This window comes from Lathyrus oleraceus, chromosome 3, assembly GCF_024323335.1.
Source record: "Lathyrus oleraceus cultivar Zhongwan6 chromosome 3, CAAS_Psat_ZW6_1.0, whole genome shotgun sequence".
Taxonomy (NCBI): domain Eukaryota; kingdom Viridiplantae; phylum Streptophyta; class Magnoliopsida; order Fabales; family Fabaceae; genus Lathyrus; species Lathyrus oleraceus.
The window spans coordinates 523400694-523412995 of record NC_066581.1 but is presented as its reverse complement, the minus strand read 5'-3'; the positions used below and the strand labels follow the sequence as shown (position 1 = coordinate 523412995).

At 37.7% G+C, this 12302-nt stretch overlaps 1 protein-coding gene across 1 annotated transcript; it reads left to right on the top strand.

The window, feature by feature from the left end:
- Nucleotides 1-247: 247 nt before the first annotated feature.
- On the top strand, nt 248-934 carry LOC127131965 (uncharacterized). Its single transcript, XM_051060838.1, has one exon. It carries the CDS (start codon nt 248-250, stop codon nt 932-934), a length of 687 nt encoding a protein of 228 aa, XP_050916795.1.
- Nucleotides 935-12302: the final 11368 nt, after the last annotated feature.

The following is a 12302-nucleotide window of genomic DNA, read 5'->3' as shown; positions in this document are numbered from 1 at the left end:
AAAAATAAATATTTCTATTAAAAAATTGATTTTACTAAATGAATGGTGGCGGGGCGGGGATACCCAAACCCAACCCGAACCCGTTTGGGACGGGTTTGGGTTTTGATTCCCCATCCCCGTTTGGGTTTGGGGCGGGGAACGAGGATTGTTTGGGGATTCGGGTTTGGGTTTGGGAGAGGTAAAAACCGTCCCCGACCCGCCCCGTTGCCATGCCTAGGATGACCATGTCATAGAGGTAGATCATGAAATGAGGGAAAATAAGAAAGAAGAAGAAGAAGAAGAAGTTATACCATCAGTAAAGGCAACTGAAGAGAAAAAAAAGGCTAAAGTAGTGATTAAGCTACCTTACCCTCAGAGAGTGACAAAGAAGGATCCAAAAGAGAAAGACTTTGAGAAATTCATCACAATGTTCAAAAATTTGGAGGTCAATATGCCTTTCTTTGAAGCACTTGAGAAAATGCCCATGTACCAAAAATTCATGAAAGAGGTAATCTCTAGAATGAGACCAATAAGAGATTGGTCGGTAACCGTTAATGAAAAATGTAGTGCTATATCACCGAGTAGGAGAATCCCAATCAAGTATAAGGATCCTGGATCTGTCACAGTCCCATGCACTATAAAAGACAGAATTTCCAAGAAGGTAATTATTGATTCAGGAGCTAGTGTGAGCCTGATGCCATTGTCAATCTATCGAAAGCTTGGTATTGGAAAAGTCAGCGATACAGGGACAAATTTGAAATTTGTAGATCACTTCATAAAGAATGAATATGGGATATCGGAAGACGTACTGGTGACAATAGAGGAATTTAGATTTCCTATTGATTTTGTGATCATGGATATACCTGAAGATGAAGAGACACCTATCATTCTGGGTCGACCATTCATACAGACAAGTCGATGCGATTTCAACATAGAACATGGTACATTGACTTAAAAGTTTATTGTGATGAAATAACCTTGAGTGTGCTTGAAAACAGGAAGCTAGAGGTAGAAAAAGAAAATCACTATCAAGTAGGCATGACCAAGACAAATGTGAAAGGCCAAAGTAACATACCAACATCAGAAAAACTCGCAAGAAGGCCATCTCAACTGGTATCACCTCCATTAGAAACCCTGAGCAAAAAAACTCTTATTTCCATTCCAAAAGCCATGAAAAAGAAGAGACAACAATATCGAGGTAAGGATATCGAAGTTGGAAGAAACTTGTGGGACGAAGTAGCCCATATCTCTGAAAAAGACGGTTTCTTGGATTTGGAAAAGACAAGCAACAAGGTGTGGAAGCTGAAGTACCCTTCATAACAGGGGGAAGGAGGCGTCAAGCTAATGGCGATAAACGAGCGGTGCTTGAGAGGAAATCCAAGGAAAGTATTCATAATTTTTATGTTAGAGTTTCAATTTCATATTAATTTATGAGTTTTGTTTGCTTTAAGTTGGTTTATTTTTGGTTGTTTACTTTTATCTAGTAATGTGATAATTGTAGCTTTAATGGTTGTTTGAAAAGTACCGAAACTGAAGGCATGTGTGTCCTCTATGCATGTTAACTCGCCAATTTTTTTTTAGATACCTCAAGATGATCTAATTTTTTTAATTGAGGTGGACTAAAAGTTGAGCAGGTTTACCATAACTGATTGAGTAGCCACATCGAGCAAGAGGTACTGTGAAGGTTGTCAACTCTACCTAACATGGTGAGAGTAGAAAAAGCCAAACACAATGTACATCATAAGAGAGCATGCATGTATGTCTTTATCATTCAGAACTTGCGTACGTTCTTTTCTGATTTGGGTTGCATGATTACACACAATGAGGCACGTTTTTTCCCTACCCCTGAGCCTTTCTAGCCATCCTTTTTATTATTATCCATTATTAACCCCATTTGAGCCATTACCCATTTGTTTGTTTTAAAAAACCATATAATATTAACTCATGGCCCAAACACTCCCCCACCTTGTTCAGAGTATTTATGTGAGTTATAAGATCCATGTTCATTCTAAGTTTGGGGTTGTTGTTGGGATAGCAACCTTTAAGTTTAGGGTAGTTGTGTAGCGTTAGTACAAATGAGGGCACATGATGATTGAAAAAAAATATATAAGAAAAGATGAAAAATTGAAAAATCAAATTGAAATGAATAATAGAAAAAGAATCATCATGGCACTTGAAAGAAGGAGAAGTCAACAGATATTGAAAATAAATACAAATCCAAAAGTTGAATTCTCGATAACGGTTAATCAATCAGAATGAGCATAGTGAAGATAACAATCGTATTGACTATGAACCTTAGTCTACTTTTCCAAAATTATCCTTCCTTAATCATAGCCTCATTACAACCATAAAGACCTCAAAGAGTGTGTATGTCGTGCATCTTAGCATCAAAAGAGAATTTATTCAAGCCTATGGTATGGTATTACGTACTATGAATTTTGAGAGTAAACCACATTAACACTGAGAGATTTAGTGAGAGTGTGGATTGAGCTGACAGGTGAAGCAGTACTTTCAAGTGAAGGTGTGGTCAATCAATCGACCTCGATAATCCATCAAAAACAAAAGGTATCAACAAATGAGGCTCATGGAAGATATTAGAGGTATGATGGTACGTGAAGTTTGGGGTTATGATCAGTCACCATTTGTGTTATAGTTATTATCATTTTAACAGGTGAAAGTATGCGAGTCATTTGTATTTTTCATATAGTTTAATTGGTTGTTACACCTTCTTTTACCGTTAATGTCATTTAATCGTCTAACTATTTTTCATTAATTTATTTCCATTTTCCACATTGTATGCTTGGGTTGTGTCTTTTTACTATTTTCAGGTTTAAACAGATCTTCAAGTACGATCAGATGTAGAAACCAAGGAAAATTACGAAAAATCGGAGAAGTTTTTCCACGCTCCAGTAGGCTTGCTACGGCCACCCATAGCACCTATTACGGGCCGTAGCAGAGAGTTCTGGAATAAAAGCCAAAAATCCAAAAGAAAAATGGTCTGCTATGGTCACCCGTAGCACCTGCTACTGGTCGTAGCAGACATAACCCCCATAACCAGTGGCCTGCTACGTTTACCCGTAGCATCTGCTATTGGTTATAGCAGACAAAACCCTCCAGTTTTAGTTGACAAGCCAGAAACAATAGCCTACTACGGACACTCATAGCACCTGCTACGGCCGTAGCAGGCAGGCGTGTGACTTTTGGAAACTTTCTTTTTTAGGTAAAATTTGGAAATTATTATGGATTGTGCTATTTTCATACATGATCTTATTGTCTAGAAACATTTGATTGACTAAGAGAATCTAAAAAGGGATAATTCTGTATTTAAAGGAGATTACTATCATATTTGAAGGGACTTCTTTTTGAACGAAAAAAATACAAAGAGAAATATTAAAGAACACAGAAGCTTTGGTGGAAGGATAATTTTCATGAACGGAAGCGGTTGAAGATTCAATTTCATCTTAATATTTGTAATGTCTAAATTTTGTATTTTATTTTCATTGAATATTATGAATAGATAAACCCCTCAATGCTAGGTGTAACACCCCTTTTTCTATCCCAAAATACTTAACATATAATCAGAGTAAATAAGCACGCATATAACAAAAGGGCGTCACATCGACGTTTTCAAAAACTAAAAGCTTTCAAAAACCAACATCATTCATCATCAACACACAATACACCTGGTCATCTAAAATAACACATTTCAATTATCATGAATATTCAAGAATATGCCTTTGCAGCGGTAAATAATGAATACTCATGCATTTCATAAAATGATCCATGTCCCATACCATGATCATCTCTCAATAATCTCTTCAAGATAAACTAAAACCATATCCAGAATATTTGGCACGATGACCTCTCCAACAACAATTTCAAATAAATATGTTCACAAGTAATAACGTAATGCATATCCAAATAAGATATGAGTTCAATACTAACAATCTACCCCGTGTTACATGACCAGAGCATTGACTCATTACCTAGTCCTCAACTAAAATACGGAAACTCTCTGGCTAATCTCGAGTGAGCTACCATCCACTTACTCCAGCAAAACTACTCCGGAGTATCTGCACGATACCCATGTAAAGGTAACATTCAAACAAAAAGGGTGAGAATTCAAATCATTATGAAGAAGTATAATAAGGCACAATGATTAAATCAACAATTAAAGGAATTCATCACACTTCGTATAACCATGTAAATAATATTAATCAACATTTATTTCACATGTTTCAAACATCCATCAAAACTCAAGGAGTACAATATTAAAATCTAATATTGTATTCCCAGAAATACACATAACTACAATTATCACATAATCGCATATTTTGCCAAGTTATGTATCCAAACATCACCAAATTCAATTACCATATCTCATACACACATCACAATCACAACAATGCATACACTCGATGATCACACAACTCTAATGTGACTCAATGCAAGACATGTGACTCTATGCATGTGGTACCGTAATGTGAACCCAATGTTTCACCGCTTTCCGATTCAATATCTAGAATCCAAGCCACGCTTCCGATCCGGACAAGATCAAAGTCACTACGTCTATTTCCAATTAAGGATCAACGTCTACTACGCCTATTTCCAATTAAGGATCAACGTATGCTACATCTACTACGCCTATTTCCAATTAAGGATCAACGTATGCTACGTCTACTACGCCTATTTCCAATTAAGGATCAACGTATGCTACCATGTGAACCCACAGTTTCACCACTTCCACCCTGAAGCCGACCATGCCATAAATGAATGTACAAATACCAACACATATGCAATTAAGATCATCTCTACCATCTTAACATTCCACGTATCACCATAATTCAACCCTATGAATTATCCACCAATGGTACATATACACATTCATAACAATTACACCATTCACATAATATGCAATTAAGATCATCTTTACTACCTTAACATTCCACATATCACCATATATAAACTAATCATCAAATACGCACAATTAGATTTCTTCTCAAAATAATTACAGCATTTAAAATCCTCAATTTGTCATTTTTCAACAATGTTAACCGGTTAACGCATATGGTTAATCGGTTAACGCGAACCAAAACGCACTCCCTGGCAGATTTCAACAGTGTTAACCGGTTAACGCATTTGGTTAACCGGTTAACGCAAGACAGAATACAAATTTCTAACAGATTTTCAACAGTGTTAACCGGTTAACGCCTTTGGTTAACCGGTTAACGCAAAAACAGAATGCTATTCCTGCGTTAACACAAAACAGAATGCAGAATTTTATGCGTTTTTCATCGTTGGAGGACTTCCGGACCTCCGATTTCGATTCCGTAAAAAGCCAAACGTTCAAAAAATTATAGCTCATACAATACTCTAGTTATATAAGGTTGATTTACAGTTTTAACACAATCAATCACCACAAATCAAGAATACTTATCAAAACCTAACAATTCCAACACCATACAAAATTAGGGATTTTAACCTAAACATACTTCTACCCATTGACCCAATCATACTAACCCATAATAATAAGGATTCCCCCCTTACCTCTTCAATTTTCTGGAAACCCTAGCTTCTCTCTTGATCTTCCCCTCTTCTCCTTACTTTTCCTCTTCTTTTTCTCTATTGCCTTCAAATGATCAAATGAATCCTAATTCTCACTCTCCTCACCTCTTATATACTAGTTTTATATTTGGGCTTAAAGAGTGATACCTCTAATTTAATTAATAGGCCCAATAAGACCTAATATTTAAATATCTCTATTTAATTCAAATAAATCAAACCAACTCAATATACACACCAAGTTAATTAATTCCATTATTCATTATATCTCATATCAACTAAATAATTAATTAACACACCAAATTAGTTAATATAATCAATTATTACTACCTAACAACCAATTAATTAATTAACACTCCAAATAAATAAAATAAAATATAGTAATACTAACATAACAAATAATTACTAAAATTGGGTTGTTACAACTCTCCCCCACTTAAAAGATTTTCGGCCTCGAAAATTCACCTCAAACGAACAACTCCGGATATGATTCCTTCATCTTATCCTCGAGTTCCCAAGTAATATTGCCATTGGAGACTCCGCCCCATATCACTTTCACCAAAGCAATCTCCTTACCACGAAGCTTCTTCACTTCTCGATCTTCAATTCGCATAGGTGATGTATCAACCGTCAAGTTATCCCGCACTTGAACATCATCTAATGCAACAATATACGATGGATTCGCAATGTACCTCCTCAGTTGAGACACATGGAACACATCATGAAGATTAAAAAGTGACGGTGGTAATGCAATCCGATATGCCACTTCCCCTACCCTCTCGGAAATCTGGTAAGGACCAATGAAACGCGGCGTCAACTTACGCGACTTCAAAGCTTTACCAACACCCGTTATTGGCGTAACTCGAAGAAACACATGCTCGTCTTTCTCAAACTCAAGAGCTTTCCTCCTCTTATCATGATAACTCTTTTGACGACTCTGAGAAGCCTTCAACTTCTCTTGGATCATCTTGATCTTATCCGTAGTCTCTTGAATCAACTCGGGTCCAACCACAACACTCTCTCCCGATTCGTACCAACATAAAGGAGTTCTACACCTTCTACCATAAAGAGCCTCAAAAGGTGCCATTCCAATACTCGAATGGAAACTGTTATTATACGTAAACTCAATCAAAGGCAAGAAACTATCCCAATTTCCTCCTTGTTCCAAAACACAAGACCTCAAAAGATCTTCAAGTGACTGAATAGTCCTCTCCGTTTGACCATCAGTTTGCGGATGATATGCCGAACTCAAACGCAACTTCATACCCAAAGCACTTTGCAAACCTTCCCAAAATCTCGAAGTGAACCTCGGATCTCTATCCGAAACAATGCTCGACGAAATACCATGCAAACACCCAATCCTCTCGATGTACAACTTAGCAAGTCTCTCCATCGAATAATCCATCCTCATCGGAATAAAATGAGCACATTTCGTCAACCTGTCCATAACGACCCAAATCGCCTCACAATTACTCGATGTTCTCGGCAAACCCGAAACAAAATCCATAGAGATACTATCCCACTTCCACTCGGGAATAGATAACGGTTGCATCAAACCAGACGGCTTTTGATGTTCAATCTTTGACTTTTGACAAGTCAGACATGCATACACAAATTCCGCTACATCCTTCTTAATACCTTGCCACCAAAACATCTTTCTCAAGTCTTGATACATTTTAGTAGCAGCAGGATGAATACTCAGACCACTTCTATGCCCTTCCTCGAGAATCCTCTTTCTCAAATCCGTAACATCCGGAACACAAACTCGATCACGACACCTCCTGATACCATTCTCATCAATCTGAAAGTCACCACCTTTGCCTTGATTAATCAATGTCGTAACATCAACTAATTTCAAATCTGACTTTTGACCTTCTCTAATCTCGTCAAGAATGCCACACGTAAACTTCAACATACCAAGTTTAACACACGAAGACGTCGCTTCACAAACCAAACTCAAATCTCTAAATTGCTCCAACAATTCAAACTCTCGAATCATCAACATAGACATGTGCAATGACTTCCTACTCAATGCATCGGCTACAACATTCGCCTTTCCAGGATGATAATTCAAACCAAAATCATAATCCTTCAAGAATTCCAACCATCTCCTTTGCCTCATATTCAATTCTTTCTGATCGAACAAGTACTTCAAACTCTTGTGATCACTAAACACATCAAATCGCGATCCAAACAAACAATGTCTCCAAAGCTTCAACACAAACACAACGGTGGCCAACTCTAAATCATACGTCGGATAATTCCTCTCATGAACTTTAAGTTGCCTTGAAGCATAAGCTACCACTTGCCCTTTTTGCATCAAAACACCTCCTAAACCCAACAAAGAAGCATCACAATACACTACGAAAGTTCCTAACGGATCTGGTAAAATCAAAATAGGAGCCGTAGTCAATCTTCTCTTAAGCTCTTGAAAATTCGCTTGACACTGCAAAGTCGAAATGAAAGCTTGACCTTTCCTAGTCAACTGCGTCAACGGTAACGACAACTTAGAAAATCCCTCAATGAACTTCCTATAATAACCAGCCAAACCAAGGAAACCTCGAATTTCAGCAGCAGACTTAGGAGCTTCCCACTGAGATACAGCTTCAATCTTCATAGGATCCACAGAAATACCACCACTCGAAATCACATGTCCAAGAAAACTTACTTCACTCAACCAAAACTCACATTTAGAGAGTTTAGCAAACAACTTCCTCTCTTTCAACACCGATAACACAACCTTCAAATGCTCGGCATGATCCTCTTTACTCTTGGAATAAATCAATATATCATCGATGAACACAACAACAAACTTATCCAGATAATCATGAAAAATTATATTCATATACTCCATAAATACACCAGGTGCATTAGTCACACCAAAAAGCATCACGGAGTACTCGTAGTGACCATACCTTGTCCGAAAAGTAGTCTTTTGAATATCCTCAGCCTTTACACGAATCTGATGATACCCAGACCTCAAATCAATTTTGCTAAACACACAAGCTCCAACTAGCTGATCCATCAGATCGTCAATCCTCGGAAGTGGATACTTGTTCTTAATCGTCACTTTATTCATTTGTCTATAATCAACACATAGTCTCATAGAACCTTCTTTCTTCTTGACCAACAGAACAGGTGCACCCCACGGCGACACACTAGGACGAATAAACCTCTTCTCAAGCAAGTCTTCATGTTGACTCTTCAACTCTTTCAACTCGGAAGCAGACATTCTATAGGGAGCCATCGATACAGGACTAGTTCCAGGAACTAAATCAATCGAAAACTCAACCTCACGTTCCTGCGGTAAATCACTTATATCTTCAGGAAATACCTCCGCAAACTCACAAACTATTGGCAATTCTTCAATCGTCCTCTCCTCACGAATATCCAAAGTTGCCAACAACATAAACAACTCGACACCATCTTGCACCGATTCATCAACTTGTTTAGCAGACACAAACCAATCTTCCTTAGCACCAACCTCAGGAAAAATAACCATCTTCTCGAAACAGTTGATATACACCCGATTAAATTCTAACCAATTCATACCCAAAATCACATCAAGCTGCTCTAAAGGAAGACAAACTAAGTCAATTCCAAAATCCCTACCAAAGATACTCAACGGACAATTCAGACACACATAAGAAGTAGAAACATAACCCATAGCAGGTGTATCAATAACCATACTTCTACGCATATCAGATAATATAAGATTCAATCTCTTAGCACAATCCAAAGAAATGAAAGAATGTGTTGCACCGGTATCAATAATGGCAGTCAAAGGTGTACCATTAATAAAGCACGTACCTTGGATTAGCCAATCATCGGTAATGGCCTCCACACCAGACAATGCAAACACCTTTCCCTTCGCTTGCTCCTTCTTCGGCTTATCACATTTGGTACTAATGTGACCTTTATCACCATAATTGAAACAAGTCACGCTCGAACCAACTCCACAATTGTTTGCTCTGTGACCACTCTTGCCATAATTGAAACACGTCACAGAATCCCTACTACAATCAACAACACGATGACCTTCAACACCACATTTGAAACACTTAAGTGGAGTAGAAGATCCTCCCCCACTTGGCTTCTTGCCAAAGCCAGATTGTCTCCTCTTGTCATCATACGATTTCCCACGATCTTGGTTTTTCCCCTTCAAACTCTTGTAGAAAGAAGCACTCTCCCTACTATCCTCATCATAAATCCGACTCTTGTTAACCAACTCCACAAAACGAGTAATCTGTTGGTAACCAATGGCCTTCTTGATATCATGTCTCAAGCCATTCACGAACTTCAAGCATTTAGATCTCTCAGCATTGCAGTATTGTAATGAGGACAATACTTGATAAGCTCCTGAAATCTAGCAGCATATTCCGCAACCGTACCATTTCCTTGTTTCAATTCAAGGAACTCCACCACTTTCTTCCCACGACAATCTTCCGGAAAATAGTTCTCCAAGAAGACATCACGGAAAAGAGCCCAAGTAACCTCAATGTTGTCTTCTTCGAACCTCTGAAGAGTGTTATTCCACCAATCTTCAGCTTCCTTCTCAAGCATATGAGTACCAAACTGCACTTTCTGAGCATCAGTACAGTTCATGACTCTGAAGATCTTCTCAATTGCCTTCAGCCAAGCTTGAGCTTTATCAGGTTCATGCTCACCCTCAAAGATAGGAGGATTGTTCCGCTGGAATTTCCCCAAAGCATGGAACTTATCATCATCTCCATTTCGGTTACCAACATTCGCTTGAGGGATCTGACCAATGGATTCAGCCAACATCCTCAGCGCCTCAGCAATTGCATCATCATTCCTGCCTGCAACCATCATCCTGAATAACCCGAACAACCAGACAAACAGTATCGATCGTGTCAGATACACAAATCAAATACCACGGGATGGAAAACCCTAACGACTATTGACCAACTGGTCGACCATGCTCTGATACCACTAATGTAACACCCCTTTTTCTACCCCAAAATACTTAACATATAATCAGAGTAAATAAGCACGCATATAACAAAAGGGCGTCACATCGACGTTTTCAAAAACTAAAAGCTTTCAAAAACCAACATCATTCATCATCAACACACAATACACCTGGTCATTTAAAATAATACATTTCAATTATCATGAATATTCAAGAATATGCGTTTGCAGCGGTAAATAATGAATACTCATGCATTTCATAAAATGATCCATGTCCCATACCATGATCATCTCTCAATAATCTCTTCAAGATAAACTAAAACCATATCCAGAATATTTGGCACGATAGCCTCTCCAACAACAATTTCAAATAAATATGTTCACAAGTAATAACGTAATGCATATCCAAATAAGATATGAGTTCAATACTAACAATCTACCCAGTGTTACATGACCAGAGCATTGACTCATTACCTAGTCCTCAACTAAAATACGGAAACTCTCTGGCTAATCTCGAGTGAGCTACCATCCACTTACTCCAGCAATACTACTCCGGAGTATCTGCATGATACCCATGTAAAGGTAACATTCAAACAAAAAGGGTGAGAATTCAAATCATTATGAAGAAGTATAATAAGGCACAATGATTAAATCAACAATTAAAGGAATTCATCACACTTCGTATAACCATGTAAATAATATTAATCAACATTTATTTCACATGTTTCAAACATCCATCAAAACTCAAGGAGTACAATATTAAAATCTAATATTGTATTCCCAGAAATACACATAACTACAATTATCACATAATCGCATATTTTGCCAAGTTATGTATCCAAACATCACCAAATTCAATTACCATATCTCATACACACATCACAATCACAACAATGCATACACTCGATGATCACACAACTCTAATGTGACTCAATGCAAGACATGTGACTCTATGCATGTGGTACCGTAATGTGAACCCAATGTTTCACCGCTTTCCGATTCAATATCTAGAATCCAAGCCACGCTTCCGATCCGGACAAGATCAAAGTCACTACGTCTATTTCCAATTAAGGATCAACGTCTACTACGCCTATTTCCAATTAAGGATCAACGTATGCTACATCTACTACGTCTATTTCCAATTAAGGATCAACGTATGCTACGTCTACTACGCCTATTTCCAATTAAGGATCAACGTATGCTACCATGTGAACCCACAGTTTCACCACTTCCACCCTGAAGCCGACCATGCCATAAATGAATGTACAAATACCAACACATATGCAATTAAGATCATCTCTACCATCTTAACATTCCACATATCACCATAATTCAACCCTATGAATTATCCACCAATGGTACATATACACATTCATAACAATTACACCATTCACATAATATGCAATTAAGATCATCTTTACTACCTTAACATTCCACATATCACCATATATAAACTAATCATCAAATACGCACAATTAGATTTCTTCTCAAAATAATTACAGCATTTAAAATCCTCAATTTGTCATTTTTCAACAATGTTAACCGGTTAACGCATATGGTTAATCGGTTAACGCGAACCAAAACGCACTCCCTGGCAGATTTCAACAGTGTTAACCGGTTAACGCATTTGGTTAACCGGTTAACGCAAGACAGAATACAAATTTCTAACAGATTTTCAACAGTGTTAACCGGTTAACGCCTTTGGTTAACCGGTTAACGCAAAAACAGAATGCTATTCCTGCGTTAACACAAAACAGAATGCAGAATTTTATGCGTTTTTCATCGTTGGAGGACTTCCGGACCTCCGATTTCGATTCCATAAAAAGCCA